Below are 18,938 nucleotides of genomic sequence, written 5' to 3'. Positions count from 1 at the left end.
TACTTCACCACTGTTTAGTTTATAAAGTTCACGCAGGTTTTAACACCATCACATTTGTTGATAAACGTGGGTCAGAGTAGATATAGCTGCTATTTGTGTGCAGAAATACCATTAACATGATACGGTTTATGCATGTGTTATGTGTTGAATAAGGCATTTCAAAATAACATCTTGTTTTCAAGAAAACAGAAAAATACTGCTTTAAAAATGTACAATTGAAAACATGTCTGCTAAATAGTTAGGTTGCATTTGCACAATAATTTTAATATGGGCAGTAAGTCTTCAGTTCCCAAATATTTCAAAACACCATGAATATAAATGCATTGTGAATCTATTGGCTACATAGAATAAGGTTAAGGAAGTATTTGGCCACTCTGCCTTTTTTACAGAAAACTTTTGGTCGATATATATTTAACATTTTGCGTTTAAACAGATTTTTACAGCAGGCACTTGTAAATTTTCATAAGGAATGCCAGCAGTATTTTTGAAAACTGGTTTTTATAACCGTGTTTTTTCCTGAATGTGATCGTGGAAGAAGAAGAGGAAAAAATTGCTCTGATTAATCATAATCGGTCAACTGTTATTGAGTATTTGGAAAGAGGTCCAAAACAAAACGTAAACACAACATATATTATTTTATGGCAATATCCATATTGGCGACCAAATAGACTCTTTAGAATTTAAATACTGAAAAAAACCTGTGGCATGAAAAGGCTGTTTGAAATATATTACAACTGCAGCTGCTGTTTTACTTTGAAAGAAACTGAAATCAAGCCAGCCTTAATGCGACAACAAAATATCAACAGGCAAATTACAAAACATACAAATTATTTTGACAAAACATATTTTCCTTACACCAGTGATATAACTTAAAGAATACATTCGTAGAAATCTATTGCTTTAGTCGACAGCATGCATCTCTTTAAAGTGCAAAAAAAACATTCATTGGTTCAAAACAGTAAATCAACTACTGCATTACATCTTTGATTTAGAATAAAACATAAATTATATTTTGGCACAGCATAACTGTAGACAGTCGTACCTACGCATAAAATTACACAAAGTATAAAATAATAAGTCAAATGCAGCACAAAAAATAGAACCTAAAGCCAAGACAAATAACACACCTGTAGAATGTACTGTTACACTAAAAGAGCTTGCATTGATGTTGTAGAGAAGAGGCTGCCTGGAGGTCAACGACTGTACAAATAATGTCAAAAAACATCCTTATGTAGTTTCTCCTTTACTCTTTAGTTTCTCCTTCTTCAGATCTCTGCCTTTAATTATTCCTTACAAATTGTTTTATTAGAAATTCTTGTGGTACTCCATAACCCACTGCATCAAAAAGAGAGGGAGACATAAAAAAAAAACTCACTGTGGTCAATTTAAGACCTGGAGACATCGTTAATTGCCATTTTTAAGCCTTAGCTTGTAGAAACAAACTTTTTATCTGGCTTCATAATTCTCTGTTGCCTTTGGATAAAAGAAAAATATACTTTTAAATCACTGATATAGAAACTTTTTTTTTTAATATGAGGTCTGTTGAGGCAGGCTCCTCTTCTGGCGTGTACTCGCTCGGCAGTGGTTCACATTTGTTGCACACGAGGGTGTGCAAATTTTCTAGAACTCGAGGAGTGCTTGGTTACAAGCAGGGTTTTCTAAGGCCATTTCAACCAATGTGATGCAAAAAAAAAAAAAATCTAAAAAGTCATTATATTTAGAAACTTTATCAAAATAATGACTTAGTGTCTCAAAATAATGAGAGATTTTCTCAGAAAAATGACTTAACGTCAAAATAATGATTTCTCTCTGAATGTTCTTAGAATAACGGGTTAGAAAATAACAAAAATAACGAGTTGTCGTTCATTATTTTGAGATATTAAGTCATTCTTTCTAGATACAACCTAAGTAAGCAATTATGTTTGAGCAAGTTTTGCATTATAATAACTTAAGGGATCGTATTTTTTCATGACACTGGTGGAAATGGACTTCCACAATTTCTACTTTGAATGCAGTTAAGTACTGTTAAAGTTAAATAAATTACGGCTAACCACTAATTTTGGCCACTTTTAGCAAAATGTGGTTAACAGCAAATCATAATTCTAACAAATCTCACAGTGAAGGATAAATTCCATTTCCAGAGTTCAGTGCCTTTACACTTTGGGTTATTTGTTTGAAGTGGAAGCGTCGAATGCTCGATACAGATATTAAGAGTGTGCGGTGACTGCAGGTCCTGAGGTTTGCTAACACAGGAAGCTTTAGTTGGTCCTAAAGTGGAATACTGCTTTAAAGCAAACACCTCTCAAGTTGGTAGAATAATTTCCTGACATACTTAATTTCTCTTTAGTGCAAAAATCAACAAGTCCAAAACAATTTCCCTGCTGTTACTGCTCTTCACTGACAGGTTCATATCAGCAGGGCTTTACTGTTAAAGTCACCTTAACTTGCTCTACATTCACTCATTGAGTTGTCCTGCAGGCTGTGGGAGTGTGTGTGTTTGTCCCGTATTATGTCGTGCTCCCGTAATGAGTGACATAGTAGTCATGGACATACATCAACACAGCGACCGGCTGGCCAATGATGAGGGACATCCACACGGCGGCGTTGCCATAGTTACCATTCAGGAAACGACCCACAAACCAAGCCAGAGGAACCTGAAGAGTTCACAGGTCAGAGTTCAGAGTGTGTTTGTTAACAGCAGAGGAGACAAAGTGATTTGAAACAGAGTGAAAGAGAGACTCACTCACCTGAGCCATCATTCCCATAAAGGCCCACAGTCTGAACATCTTCAAAGGGACACTCACCAGGTACTGAACAAGAAAGAGAGACATACAATCATCAGACACAGAACTTTTAAAATGTATACAAAATATGTAAATATAGTTTTGGCATAACATAGGGCTTAGACTGACTTACATGTCTACCTGTAAAACAGCAGTACACACCTTTTCATATTGGTTCAAATCACGCATTAATTTTGAAATTTTCATTGCATATCATGACATTAAATTGTCTTTGTACTTTGAAATTATTTAGATTATTTTTGGAAGTGTTGTTGTTATGTTTAAATAGAATAACTGTCCACATTAGGTCGTTTAATGTACATACATTAAGTAAAAAGCAGTTTTAGAGGTTGAATTAGCAGATACAGTGCATTCAAATCCATTTTCCAACATTATATTATGTTACAGCCTTATACTAAAATCCTTTAAATTGCTTTTTTCCCACCCGATCAATATTTCCTCAGTATGCAATCACATCAAAGCATTTGTTATTTTATTTTTTGTATTTTTCTTGTCAATTTATGAGAAAAAAAATAATCAAACGATAGTAGCTTAAGGCTGCAACATTAATATTCTTAAAAATATTGAGTTAAAGTGAAAAGGCCTAAAAATGTTCAGAATGTGCTGTGTGTTGTGCTTTGTGTCACATAAGTAGACTAAATACTGTTGGTTTACCTCGTGGAAGAAGGCAGATACCAGGAAGACGGCAGTTTGAGCCAGAAACTTGTTGACCCCCCTTCTCAACATCGGCTTATAAAAGTGTCTGTAACATACAAAGATGCTTGACAGATTACCCTGATCTTGATCTCTTTAATCTGGTTAAAACACCCTCAAATAAATGCCAGTCTACAGTATGATTTCGCATTGTATTTTTAATCTTACTTCATACAGAATAGAATGAGAATGTGAAGTTTAAACATCAAACAGTGTCAGTTCTGAAAAGATAAAAGTGTTTGTGCTCACCTCAGACACCACTTGTGAACTGGGATATTCCAGTTGGACCAGAAATATGTGACAGTCTCAGAGTTCCTGAATTGAACAAAAATGGCACAGTTTAAAAATCTGACTTCTGAATAGTAAATATTATTTTATTCCTGTTTGATGTGAGACACATAATCCTCCTAAATTTAGGGAGGATCACAGCAGAAATCTATGAACTGATAGATCAAAACATCTACAAATTACCCTGCAGATTAAACAGGACACCCTCAACATTTATGCCTTTTACATGAGTGTTTTTATTAGTTTTGATCAAAATGTTTCCGTAGTACTTCGGTAGTTTATGTAGTTGTGTGTCTAAATGTTCCTTCTACTCACCACCAGTCTTTGTAGAACTCTCTGTCTCCAAACTGCATTAGCTCTGCCACAAAGTTCATAGAAGAGTGGAAAAACCAATAGAAGAATATTAACCATATCAGATGGTTAGGGACCTGGCAGAGGAGAGGGAGAGGGAGAGGAGGAAGAGGAGGAGACGGGGTCAAGGGAGCAGTAAGCTGGTCACACTATTGGTTGTTACCTCCCCTCTAATAAACAGTTATCACAAGGTATAGCAAAAATTAATATGTAAAAGTGGTATTTTTAAATTGTATTAATTTATTTTTCTGTTATAGGGTTATGATAGCACTTAGTTGTGTGTCTAGCGTAACTACAGTACATGATGATACTCACAGCTAACTTTAAGAGGCGCTCCACCATCCTAGAAAAGTCCATTTCCTGTGAAAGATTCAAGTACAATTTACATTTCTTCATTAACAATGTTTTGTCCTTAAGACAAGATCAATTATAGTCTTATCATCCTTTGCTTTAAGCAGTCCTGAGAGAGTAGTGTGTGTGTGTGTGTGTGTGTGTGTGTGTGTGTGTGTGTGTGTGTGTGTGTGTGTGTGTGTGTGTGTGTGTGTGTGTGTGTGTGTACCTGGAATGGTTTCATTGAGTTCTGTATGGTGGGAACCATCCACTGGAAGACACACATGAAAACAGATATAAATAGGTGAATATTTCTGTTGAATCTCTTGTTTATATTTGTTTGGGCAAATATAATAATAACATCAAACGTAGCTCACAAGAGTTTAATTTAAGTGCTGATATCTCGCCATTTTTCATGCTTGCTAATTATTTTGGTTATTATCAAGAAAACCATGAAAAATGGCTAGATATCAGCTCTTAAATTTAACTCTGAGATATTTTTGTTGTTATCATTATATTTGTCCAAACAAATGTACCTTTAGTTGTACCAGGCATTATAATGAACAAGAAATTGAAGAAAACAATGGTCTAATATTTTTTTCTATGACTGTATGTGTGCACAGCATACTTTCTGAGTGAATTAAGTTGTCTCATTAATGTTCATCATACCTGCTGTATCAATCCCACCAACAGCTGCATGAAGAAAAGCTACAAGAAAGAGCAAATCAAAATGAAAATATGTTAACATGCATTTATGTTCCTATTTCATTCTTAAGAACTAGACAATAAGTGTGTGTGTGTGTGTGTGTGTGTTCCCTCTCACCATTTCAAAAAGTCTTCTCATCAGGAACCTTTTGCGTATCCGAGGTGACCGTGGGAAGTTAAGTTGGTAGCAGAGAGTTGGGGCAAAGACAAAGTAGTACATGTCTAAAGAAGAACAGAAACAACATGTTCATTGAGGATTATTTATTATTTCTATTTTAAATTCCTAAACTGCATCATGGTTACCTCTGTGGGTGAGGTTGCCTGGGTAGGAGACATGGCTATGAATTGCTGAACCGTTAGATTGTGCCACAGACGGACCTGAAACATAGACACATGCACACATAAAGGTAGAGATGATAATTGATAATTAATTTTTCTACAACAACCCATGAAATTACATTATATATACTAATAGAAATCCTTGACACCCAATGTGCTGAATATCTGTGTGTTGTTTATCCCAGCTCCTACTACGAGGAGATAAAGTCAAGTTGGATTTAGGATTAAAATAGCTTCAAAACACACAACTTTGATCTTGTTGTGTGTGTGAGACTGTGTAAGCCAAAAGCTGCAGTTTGTCTTGTCACCACTAGATGGTAATACCAGCTCAGTAATAGATGTAAAAATAATATAGTCCTGCAAAGCGTGCACAGACTTTTGCATGTGAGTCTAATTTTTAAACCTTTATTTAGCCATTTTGGGCCGATTGTAAGTCTGATTAACTCTGCCTTTGTACTGTATTTTACATGTGCGTGTGTGTTGATTTACTTACATGAGTATGATCGTGTTAGTCTCTTGGCTTTCGCTTGTCTGATTTCTCGACACCACCTGTTGGTGTCTTGGTAGGAGTACAGCTTGAGAAACAGCACTGTGTAGACTCCTAGGGAGAGCACACCTCCCACTGACACACACACAGCAGACACACACACACACACATACACACACACAGCAGACACACACACGCGCACACGCGCAGGCACAGGCACAAAGGACGGTTTACTAACAGCAATAAATGACAAATAAAAAGAGGAACTGTGTCTGTAGATAGTAACCAAACTAAAAAATAGTTTTTTCTGATGCAATTTTTTTTGTGCTAGCATCAAAAATACACATACATTCATTTCTATTCAAAATGTCTTATACCTGTCTGATAAATTTACCATGTTAACGTGTAGTATCTTGCATGTACCTGGGGTCATGGAGGTCAAAGTGAGTACAGTGGCTGAAGGGAAGATCAACAAGGATGTCAGGTTAAAAATATGAAGAATCGCTCCTGTTGTTTGGGAAATGGTACCCTAGGAAGGATGACAGGAAAACAGAAACTTGTCACCGTGAAACATCTGATCTGTCACTGTAGATATGCTTTCATTTTCTTCCTTCAAGCAGAAAAACACATGGTTTTCATGTGCAAAACTAGATCTAATGTGCTTTTTACAAATAACAAAATACAATGATGTGTAATCTAATCTGAACCAGGAGTGGTGTTCTTATCAGGGTTAAGAGCTGCTATAAAGAGGGGAGGTGCTGTTGTGCTGAATTTACTGCACAGACTCCAGGATGTGTAAAGCACCAAAGCCAGGCAAACATCCCTGATAGGAAATCCCTGAATAATACATGAAAAACAAACCTATGCTCTCTTTACAGTTCATTGGACAGTGAATCAATATTTTCCACAAAATCCAAGAGCAAAAATATCATGTCACCCTTCAGTCTTTGGGGTCCAAACTAAGGAGTCAAAAGTTTCCATGCACACAAACAACCTGAACTGAATGAACTGGGTCCACAGTAGTAAAAGTAAGAAAATGTATGCAAATCACTGCTGGTACTCACCACAGCCAGACGCCTCTCTGTGTACAAGGCTGCTAAGATGAACACATTTGACACTGAAATAAAGAGCAGACAAACAGACTCATCAGCTACAGCAGCACACAGATGACAACAATAGAAGGATGTTTACTTTATTTTATTGCTAAGTGTAAAACCATTTAACCCAGACAGAGAGACGGAGAAAATGATAACTGGTGGTGAATATTGATTTTGTTGAGCATGATGGTTTGCAGGCCAGTTTCAGGTACTATATAAATCCAATACTTTCTCTAAATAGCAGCATTTTTTTCCAATTGACTGTTGTAATGTTGTCCTATAGGCAAGTGTGTTCATTCACCTTTGTTTTGACTTATTATAATGCATTGATAAAGCCAGAATAGACAATGTCAGTAGTCTTTGGGTAAATAATCAATAGCAGCTGTGCTAAAATTTTCCACGCTAACAGTGCTTCTATGTGTTATCCTTGAGCATCTGGCTCATTAAATCTGCTACAACATGCAGTATCAGAGGCTGTAAAACATGTTTTATTATGGCCAACAATAATACTTTGTGTCACAGTGCTAGAGACTAATGATACCTGATGTAAATACAGGAAATACAGGTACTACAATTGTTTGCTCAAGTTCAACTTAAACATCAGTGGCGAGGTCACAGAAGGACAATGAGCTGTGAGTCATTCCACATCTGTTTACATACTGACATGGAGGCAGTAAAAAAAGAGGCTCCATACCGATGATGAGGCAAGCTGCTGGCCAGCTATAGGGGTCCTTCAAGAAGAGAGACACTACTTGGATAGGGTCCACCAAGATACCATATCTACATGAGAAGAGGGAAGTAAAGAAATGGATAGAAATGGTTTTGTTTAGATGTAAGGCTGAAAATGGTTGTGTTATAAAGTTTAAGGTTTAAGACTGGTGAGGTGAGATTAGGGTTCGGTGTGGCTATGGTTATGACAAGAAACTTCACTTTCGTAACAGTGTGATCTATAACAATAGGAGTGAAATGAGTGAAACCCCAATAAAGTTTTTGGTTTAGTCAGTTTGTCAGCAGGATTATGTAAAAACTGCTATTCTGATTTTCATGAAACTTGGTGAAAGGGTGCAGCATTGGCCAGGAAGAATAGGTCCAAATTACGGGGCGGATACTGAGATTATTTTTACCTTTTGTTAACATTTCCAGATGGGGCATTTGTGCTGCATTCAAGTGGTATCTAAATGATAGGAAAATTGAGTTTGACTGGAAAACGCCCCCTCAGAACAACTCCTTGGAAAGTTATGAAACACACCTCATGGATCATCAGATTTACAGACTATTTTACTATAGTGGTCTATAGAAAATATGCTTTTTGGTCTGCAGGGGGATTTTTTGCTGCAGTACAGCGATGGCCACTGGGAAATATTGTCTGATCCCTGCCAACCTATCCAGTTCTTATTATGCATCCCGAACAATGACTTCCAAACTCGGCAAATGGGACCATCAGAGCAGCATGTGAATGCTGTCCCATTCTAGTTTAATATGATTGTTTTAAGATTACACCTGGACACACCATTCTGGCAGTTGTATCTAAATTCATAAGAAGCAAAGTGCATATACTGTAATGCTATATGGTTGTTTGTTAAAGAGATGTGTTTTTGATGTTATATAGTTGTTTTTCCTGTTTGGACAAAAGCATCAAATTAATGTGATGTAATGTAATAAAATAGGAAGTAGATGTGAGGTTAAACTGAGCTTTGTTAAATCAAAGTGAGTTGAGTGAGTGAGTTGCAACAGCAACTGCTTGTGTATATACATTACATTGCTGTGTGTGTAGGTGCATACTCACTTAATAATGTTCTCTAAGAAGAGGCGTGCATTACTCAGCACCTGAGAGAGGAGGACAAAAATGCCAACATGAGATAATGAGCATAGTTTACAGTATCAAAAAGGTTGTTTTGTATATCTGGCCATTCACTCAGTCTGGCCTTTGTTTACCCAGAAATATTTTCAGACCTCTGCTATAAATCTGGCTTATCATTTTCTTTGCCTGCAGCTCTGCTTGTGATTAGTCTGCAGAATGTTAAGTGTTTGCTTGTTGGTGAAAACAACTTAGAAACAACTGACACACAGTCACACAGGTATACACACCTATTCTGTGTCAACATTGTTTTCATGCAGAGAGACTTACAGAAAAAGCAACATAAAGTAACACGATCATATCTACAAGATCTATGTAAATGCCCACATAGATAAAGTTTAGCAACATGTTCCTGCTGCCATCCCACCTTGATAACAGTCACACCCTGCTGCTGACCGCTCTGTTAAAAAGTGTCAAGTTAAATAAGTTTATCATTATATTATGTATTAAAGTTCAAGGTCTAAGTCCAGCTTTAACTCAGCCATCAGTTATCTCAGCTTTCTGAGATAAAGCTAACCACCAGCTCAACAGAGAGCCAGTGCCACATATGTACGTAAAGTGTGTTAAACTTTTTTAGTTGTTTTATGGTGCAAGTTAGAGAGACAGTTCAGATGAAGAGGACAGTGAGGGTTTGACACACGATAAGGCCATGCAGCAGTCATTATGTGGCATGTTACACCTTAGCCCACCGGTCTGCCAAGATCCTGCAGCAATGTGGTTATGATTCAACTATGTCTTTTGTCCAAACCAGTTACCTTTGCCTTAGTAACCTTCAGCATGGACAGAACAGACAGCACGTAGCCCATGGCCTGCTCAGATCATTTCTAAATTATTGCAATGCCTGATTTTAACTGTACAAATGTGTCCCTGTCCTAAGAGAGGTCAGTGTGCCAAGTCAGCGACATAGCAACACTCTGGCGGATCGCAGCAATCCAGTGTCTTGCTCAAAGACACTTCAGCTGGGGGGGTATTAGCTGAACTCTGCAAGCTGTACGTGCACTTTGGAAATGGATTTGTTATCTTAAAGTTACTCAAACACAGGAATGTTATCTTGTTGTATGAATAATTCACAAGTTGATATCCGTCTTTTCCCTCTTTTTCATTTGTTGAATGAATCACATCTTTTAGTACACAGATTAGAATTATTTTCATTTTCTTATCTTCCTCGTTTTATAATCATTTACGGTTTCCTTAGTCATAAAACACTCATGATAAGATGTTAAAATTGCAGCAATTACAACAAAGCATACATATTTATCAAAAAATATCCAAGTAATACAAAATTCACAATCTAAAGACACCATTTATATTATCTTTGAATAATCTGTATTATGTTTCTAAACAACAATTATGAAACCAAATGAAGCATGATACATTTTTAGTGATTAACTTGTCTATTTGAACTGTATCTCAGTGTCCAGTGGATAAGAGAGACGTATCAGATGTTGTAAGCTTAAAAATAGAAAGACTTGCTGGGGTTGGTGGAACTAAAGGACCCAGACATACAAAGATAACCTGATAGCATTGGTGCCATCAAGGATTGAATCATCAAACATTTTGCATTGGCAAAAGTATTCTGTTAAAGGTTTTCCTTTGACAAAGAGCAAAGACTAACAGCTGACATGCACGTATGTTCTGATCCTATGTAACCAGCAGAGGTGTACAGTCAGCTGTTTGTATACATATCCCAAAAACACATTGTCCAACTAAACGAACAGAAACATAAAGTATTATCAGACATTTACAGCTGCCTGTTAGGTTTTGCTTTGCTCTGCACCGTCCTTGTGGTCATCTAAGCTGCTCACATGGTCTGTTTGGCTGCATATCAGAAGTAACAATATGAACCAGCTGAAGCATCAACTGTTTGTACCACATCCTGGGGAGATTTTGCTTGATAAGGATCCACACTGTGTCTTCTGCCAAATATGTCTATTAGTGTCTGACACTAACACTTTCCTTCTTTACCAGCACAGATGTTAAAGCACCAATCTAAATCCACTTAACATTATGTGTGTGTCTTGTTAGTGAGAGCGTTAAACCTTGAAATGGACACATTTATGCTATATATATATATATATATATAGTGTGTGAAGAGGGATATGATGATATATATATGATCTTAAAATTGAGGAAAGCTTGAAAAAATGCTGCAGTTGTTGTCGTTGTTTGATGTGGGTTTGACTCTCACTGTGGAGAAATAAAAAGACTGAAGTGATATGAATAGACTGAGAATTTTCTCTTATCTGACGAAAACAATGAAATTAATTTTATGGACACAAATATATATATATGTATATATATATATATATATATATATGTATATATATATATATATATATGTATATATATATATATATATATATATATATATATATATATATATATATATGTAGTGACCTCATTGCTACTCAAAAAAGATGCCACTAATATGAGGAGATCCCCGTATTTTACCCGCACAAATGAAATGTCCAGTTTCTGTATATCACTCAACTCAGTTTATTATAATGTTTCCAAACAAATATATATTTCTTTCTTAAACAAATAAACGTATATTTCCAACGTATACATCACATTTCTGCGGTCAAAAAACTGTGTGCATCTCAACACAATCAGTCATACACCGGTGCCTTATATTAACTCATGACCTCAGAACCCATAATGAGTGCTCTTCTCCACCCGGTGGTGGGAGGCGCAAACAAACAAACAAACAAACAAACAAATAAACAATCAAAGCAAAATGGCTCTTACAATAAATATGCTTATACCAAGGAGGACTTGGATGTCATTATATGCTGGTAATGGTTTGTAAGAAACAGGAAACCAGATGCAAGAGTGCTTCCATGAACATCCAAATTAAGTCCCTTCATTAATTCTCTGTTAGCAGATGGAAACATAATTGGCAGACACAGCTTATAGTTTGAAAAGTATCCTCCAAAAAACTGGAGAAAGTCTGATGTCACTCAAAAGACACACACACTTACTTCCCAAGCACTTTAAGAGAATTAAGCAGAGCGTAGCTGTTCTGATGGCAACTAGTGTAATTTTTTAATTTTGCCAACCATCCATATTTTAAGGCTATGCATGAATTGATTTAGTAATATTCGTAAACACTTGGTTTCAACCCTTCAAGTGTAAACATTTAGGAAATATAAGATCACATATAATCTCTCATCACTAGAAACATGTGCTCCTGCTGCTGACATTTTAGGAATGCAGCCGACGGTCCTGGTTATCGAGGACAAATTACACTAAGCTTCCAAATGCGCACACACACAAGTCTCTGTGGTTCCACTTCACACTCTTACAGCCTAATCCTGAAGGCTTCCTAGAAACGGTCTGAACCGAGCGGTGTCAGCCGTCCCCAGTGACCACAAAGTAGAGGACGTGGTCGTCACAGCAATATAAACTTTCAAAGATGGGATTAATCCTGTCACAGAAATGCAAAATTAGCCGTGATTCGGAGAAGAAAAACACAGAACTGCACAACAAAACACACATATGCAGACCCTTATATACACTGCACACGAACACAGGGACAAATAATAACTCATGTGCATGCAACCATGCAAGCATATGCATTTCTAAATATGCAGAGCATGCATGTGTGTGCACATAGATAGATAGATGCATGCACTCACACATGCATACAGCTTTATTTATAATGTGTGTTTTTCAATTTCGTTAGGATTATAGCTAACTGGATATTTGTGTCCTCCACACCAGTCAACACACGAACATGACTGGATGTTTAGAAGCACTGTGGGGTGTGTTTAGAGACACACATTCTTAAATACACCCATTGGAGCACAGTGGAAAGCTAATTTTCCTGAACAAGATCCTGTTGTCCTTAAGTGACCTCAGTCCAGGGGGACATATTTAACTGTGACACATCTGTGATCTTGAACAGAGACTGTAAAATAAGGCTGTGAGGCAGGTAAGGGCAATATGGTCAAAATATCACATGAACAACCAATATTTTCATGTTTTGTGATAACTTTGAAAAAAGCAGCAGCTAAAACTAGTCTCTGATGTGATTCACACAGACCACAGTTCATCCTTAAACTGGCCTATTTCCCACAGCATTGTTACCATTGTCTGGAAAATAGCTATACAGTATATCCATATACTGTAGCATAGCTTGTTTAACACAACTACTACTCCTACCAATTTATTTTCCTGTCATGGAGTGCTTCTCTCATATGTATTCTGCAGTGGGCTTCTGTTGCTGCTTTCAAGTTATTATTCTCAGTTTGTACTTGCAAGCTGAAGATTTGTAAGCATAAACTGTCATGCACACAGGGGCTTTTTTAAGAGCTATAAATACAAATGCCCCTGTTAGAAGATTAATCTTTTGGTTTCCTGTTTTATTTTAGAACTTCAGAATATTAACTTCATTGGCAAAGCATGCTGCTGACTCAGAGAACATCTATCAGGCATGTAAGTGATGTTATAATCTATTAAAATGTGACTTTTAAAGCCAAGGATTTAAAGTAAAACCATATAATACTAATGGATATGGGTCAAATCAAAGAAGACACTAAAAACCCAACACTTTTTATTCTTTTATGTGTTCAAAGATGCGGCATACTTTGCATCCTGTAATAATCTCACTGCTGCGATTTAGGGATGATCATAATTTTCCTTGGTGCATGCACAGTGTATAAACTTTGTCTGTCACTTAAGATATTTATTGCAGGTATATGAGAAAAGTCTCAATGCAAAACAGCTGACAAAGAGTCAGAGGACTTGGACACGAAGCGGGAGTAACTGTGCATATAGTATGTGGTGAATCTACCAGTGTGAAGAGAGATAACATGAAAAACAACTTATCGGACACACATACAACTTAAACAAACAAGTCACTGTAACAGGTCCAACTCTAAATCCCGGGGACATACTTTGCATGTGTGGGCTGGCACTTCTGCTTTCGTTGTTAAAGAAACGACCAACATCGCTCATGCAGAAGTTGCAATTTGCTTTAGTAGTTGGCAGTTTTTATTTACTGTATATGTGTTTCTGTGAGTGTGTGTGAGAAAAGAAAAGAGTCTAGTTTTTGATCATGTGTAGAATAACACATGTGTACAAAATGGCCAGGCAGTAAAAAGAGGTCAAGTCAACACAACAAGAGAGAAGATTATAGTATTAAGGAGCCCCTTTTTGCCCCACAAGCATGTAAATCCTATGAGGGTACATATTTTGCTTTGTCAGGGTCTTTACCAGTAGTGGTATACAGTTTGTGGAAGTGACAGTTACAGTTCTGACTGGACACACACTGTCATTTTACTCACCAGCATGACAACACACCAGTTGAGGATTCCTCTGTAGTTGCTGTAACCACTGGCTGAACTTAAGAGAGACTCCTGAAGGACGTGACAGCTGCATGGAAACAGAAAGTCAACACTTTTATTGATGATTTCTTCAGGGCTGATCAAACACTTGCATTCCTTTCTCCCTGTTTATCTCCATGAGCTCAAGGATTAAATCACTTGGCAGATCACTCCAGTCCATCTCAGCTTCTTCTTCTTTTTGGAAAGAATATCTTGAAATTAAACTAGAAATGTTATTGTGAAGAGACCAAGAGGACAGATTTTGCATTTTGATGAGGGTATGATGTTTGTATTTGGTTTGAAGGAGGCTGTATGATTCAACCTGACAACTCATAGTGACTCATCTTTAGCCCACAATTTCTTAAAAATGTACTGAGCAACATGGTGACACGTTTTCACAAAGGTGACACGACAGTGTTGAGGATCCATTATGCAGCAATAACTATTTTTTTGAAATATTTAAGTATTTCTATTAATTATCTATCAATTATGTTCTAGTATGAATGGCTGTTAAATAAATGAATCACATCCAGTAGTGAAATGTTTGGTCCTACAACTGCACCATGCAAAGATTGAGTTGTGAAAATTTAGGTTAAAGGTTTAAAGGGTATTGTGAAAACTGGGCCTGTTCATCGGGCAGGATTCTTTTTTATACAAGCGTACGTGACTACAGACAACAGAGTGATGAAAGAGATGAAAGTGAAGGATGAGTAGAAGAAGGAACAGAAAGGGAAAAAAATATAGTAGGAAGGAGTAGGAAGGAGAACTCGAAAGTTGAGGGAAGAAAAGCAGAGTAGCGAGTGCAAAGATAAGAGAAACAGGATAGAAAAATAATGTGGTGGATAAAAAGAGAAAGCTGGACTAAGGAAAAAGGTAAAATGAAGTAAGGAAGAGAAAGCGCATTCAAAGACAGGAAAGAGTAGAATAATTCCTCAGTGAGTGCCAGGAGGGCACACATAACATGACTGAACCAGCAGTGGAAATGCTGGCATTTTGTCACAGGATTGCAAAAGCACATGCCATTGTAATTTCAAAGTTTCTGTAATACAGGAGAGTCACAGTACACACATACCCTGGACAAAACTCCAACAAAAGTATTACAATCACTCTATTTCTGCTGTTACAATGTTACCTTAGCTCCCTTAGGATACTGATCTTTATAATACCTTTAAGTCAAAAAGTTTGTGTTAAACGCCAGCTAGACTCTTGGCAGATTACAACAATAAGTAAAGGTGGCTCACTCATATAGAAAGGCATGTTCTCAAAGGTAAAGACATATCAGGGGAAGTAGGCGTGTCACCATAAAGTGTTTAGGGTAAGGGTCAGGCTAATGAGTCTTCTCTTCAGGTGTCTGTTCTCACTTGTACATACTATGTATTCTCTTGTCATGAATCCAGACTTAAAGTTTTATGTCATGTCAAGAAAGGCTGCTGAAATGAAACCTTCTTTGATTTAATCATTTATAATCACAACATTTAAAAATTTCTGGTGATTTCCACCCCAAATGTTTATGCAAATCAATTTATCTTGGGCTTGATTTCTAATGTGATTTTCCTACTTAAACAAAACTACAATTAGCCTATATGAAAGCCTGAAATACACAACATGGACAGTTGTGGCAGTTTGTGCTTGGTCCAAATAAATACCAGTAACATACCACTAATAGAGAGCTAAGAAACTTTTTCTTTTAATCAAAGGATGGTGTTGGTCATTGATGGTGAAAATTATACTCTATGAAAGTATTCAATGTTGGTTTGCTGTGAACCTGTAGAGTGCTACAGCCTACTGCCCCTTTGAGTGCAGCTGTGGACAGCTGTGGCAAACAGGGTAACCCCCAGTCAGGAAAGGTAATTAGCTCAAGAAAATCCTAATTAAATCCAGAGTAATGTCTGCCCATATCACATACATGAAGACAGCCGAAAATGTCAATATTGTCACCCTGGTAAAATAATCACCTAACTCATTTTTTCAAGTTTTGCAGGAAACACAAAAAACTGCACCAAAAGTGTAACATATAATAACATATACTATTTATTGATAATTGATTGATAATTCAATTTCTGCATAGTAATGACACTGTGTGTAAATTATGTAACTTAAGAGAAATAAATGACAATTTTTTGAACATGCCTTTGTGACTTAAGCAAGATATGGTAACACTTTATTTTGAAGGTGTCTCCATAAGAGTCACACAAGCCTGTCAGAAACATGACATGACAAGTATCATGAGCATTAATGTTACTTCAAAGTGTCATTAATGTTTATGACACATCCCATGTCATGTTTTATGACATGCTCATGTCACTCTTATGTAGATACCTTAGATTAAAGTGTTACCAATATTAGTGTCAACAATAAAACACTAATAAACTAAACTGATAACCAAACAATCTCCCTCTAGCTCTTCTTTGCTGGGTTCTTGTCTGATGCCTATGAATGTGGCAAATTGTCAAAGAAGTGATGATCTTAAAGGGGTAAAATCACATGATCTGATCAACTGAGGATGTAGGAGATTTTACCATAGGTGGCTGGCATCATGAGGAGATGATTTAGGCAAACAACAATTCTGACAAAAAATGACTAGCTATTATTTTAACAGTGTGCCGATATGAAACACAGTTAGTTCCTGTCATTTTGGTGACGTTGGAACGTAAATTTAACGTCTTTAATAAACGTTTACCTGAGTCTCTCGTTAAAATCTTCCACCACATTCCTCTGTTTCCTCGGACTGTTTGTGGGCTGCTGCTGCTGCCCTGACGTCTCTCTGTCCACCTTCCCGTTGTTACTCGCATGCCTGGACTCCTCGTCCGTTTTGGCTTTAGCGGGACACTGCGGGGGTTTCTCCCCAGAATCGTGCCACTTGCTCCCGTTGGCTTGTTTCAGCGCTCCGCCGGAGATGGTGGTCCTCCTCCGGCGGTTGACGGGCCCTCTCATCTCGGCTCTGTCGCTCATTTCAGCGCCTTCAATCGCTGCCTGACATCGCTGATCAGCTCGCTGTCACCTGGTTCTCTGCTCCCAACCTCGGGGTGACAGAAAGGGCTGACTGAATAGTCCCAAGTCGTGTCAGCGCTGGTTATGATAATGTGTTTCATCACCACTACTAGTCTCAATTGTCATTTAAGGTTGCCAGGTCTGTGTTTTCAACTGACATCCCCCTATCGAGTCAACACTCAAACCATTTCCGGATTAGCTATTCCACACAAAAAAACTAAAATTCACCGTGTCATATGGAAATACATCATTTTAAAAATCAGAACTCTTTGCCATAACAAAGATCTAGAAGTTTAAATAAATTATTCTGTTAACCTGCAACAACTACAGGCCCAATAATCCTTCTTAAAGCTGGAAACAATACAGGAAAAATATACCTGAGCTTATTTATGTGCATGTACCTTTAGTTTATTCATCTGTCACTGATATGTTTGGTATATTGTTTATTTATTAATTAACCAAGTCCTCAACTGAACACTTTAAATACGTTTACAGTTTATTTGATGAGGTTTTGTGATTCTATGCCCTGAGATTAGCCTCTCAGGCAGAATTACACCCATAGATTACACCCAACATAAACTGTTGCTTTAAACTGTACCAATAAATGAATGAGAATCTGATTATGTTGTCGCTTGTTTATAATATGACTATATGGATTGACAGTAAATTAGTAGAGGGGAATAAAATATGACCCCATGCCCCATGCCAAACCCATTCATTCTACGTTCTTTGAAGAAATACATTTGCATCACATGTTACCTCTAGAATCAAAGGTTTTTCAAGTTTTTATTTTTATTTTTATGGCAGTCTGATGAAGAATTTCTGTCTTCACTTGCATGTGGATTTTTTTTTTTGGGTCAAGGCCATAGCAGGGTTTTAGATTTGCTACTATGAAGTATTTGCAAACAACCAGCAACGACCTGACAGACAAAGCTCAGGGCAGGAATAGACCATTTGGGAACTTCCACATGTCCTAAAATGACCCGACAACTCGTAAGTTACTTTGCAGAAGAAAAATCAATGGCATATTTCACCTATATTAACAATAAAGTACCCCTTGCATGCCTTTAATGTTAGAACATTTAATGCAGTGCAGCCATGCCTTCTCAATACAAATCTCACAATTGCACAGTCAAGTTTATCAAAATTAAAACAAATTGCATTTGAAATAACATATACATTAGTATTTCATTTTTATATTGGTATCATGGTTTTGTTTTGTTTTGTTTTGTTTTGTTTTGTTTTGTTTTGTTTTGCTCCACACATGGGATTTTGCAAAAGCTCATTATCAGTGTATTTTTTTCTCTCATTGTTGCGATCATATGCGGCAATATTTTATATATCATTTATTATTATTTTTGACTCAGAAGAGAGAGAGAGTAGCCAGTGCACACAATACATCCACTAATATCCATATTATTATATTGAAAGTCATATAAATTGTTCATAATATTGTTCTAATTTCCGGAACAGCTGCTTTTAGTGCTGTACTGTCGTCTTGTAGAAAGGGTGAAATCATTAAGATTAAGTAATTGTGTCAAAACTCAAATTTCAATCGAGGGAATGCTTTTATAACATTGAATAAAACAAATATTGCCCCTAAAATACAACAACTAGAAAACTACAGTCAAGTCAGGTTGTCGTGTGAATCGATGAACAACCAATAGC

At 36.9% G+C, this 18,938-nt stretch overlaps 1 protein-coding gene across 1 annotated transcript; it reads right to left on the bottom strand.

Annotated features, from left to right (window-relative positions):
- Positions 1-588: 588 nt before the first annotated feature.
- Positions 589-17,373, bottom strand: dgat1a (diacylglycerol O-acyltransferase 1a). The gene is made up of 17 exons (XM_059349714.1): positions 16,960-17,373; positions 14,241-14,328; positions 8,881-8,921; positions 7,789-7,874; positions 7,062-7,114; positions 6,421-6,526; positions 6,004-6,132; positions 5,475-5,549; positions 5,290-5,393; positions 5,136-5,174; positions 4,696-4,737; positions 4,452-4,496; positions 4,101-4,213; positions 3,747-3,812; positions 3,459-3,546; positions 2,748-2,810; positions 589-2,654 (listed from the first exon to the last, which is right to left on the bottom strand). Exons 1-17 carry the CDS (start codon positions 17,229-17,231, stop codon positions 2,508-2,510), a joined length of 1,557 nt encoding a protein of 518 aa, XP_059205697.1. The 5' UTR covers positions 17,232-17,373; the 3' UTR covers positions 589-2,507.
- Between the last annotated feature and the right edge of the window lie 1,565 nt (positions 17,374-18,938).

This window comes from Centropristis striata, chromosome 14 (assembly GCF_030273125.1).
Source record: "Centropristis striata isolate RG_2023a ecotype Rhode Island chromosome 14, C.striata_1.0, whole genome shotgun sequence".
NCBI lineage: Eukaryota > Metazoa > Chordata > Actinopteri > Perciformes > Serranidae > Centropristis > Centropristis striata.
Note: the sequence above shows the minus strand (reverse complement) of the source record. Positions and strands in the feature narration are given on the sequence as shown.

Coding starts and splice junctions, on each gene's coding strand:
- dgat1a (XM_059349714.1), bottom strand. CDS start 17,231: ATGAGCGACAGAGCCGAGATGAGAGGGCCCGTCAACCGCCGGAGGAGG. Junction 3,813..4,100: donor GAGTTCTACAAAGACTGGTG/GTGAGTAGAAGG, acceptor TGTTCAATTCAG/GAACTCTGAGACTGTCACAT. Junction 3,547..3,746: donor GTTCACAAGTGGTGTCTGAG/GTGAGCACAAAC, acceptor TGTATGTTACAG/ACACTTTTATAAGCCGATGT.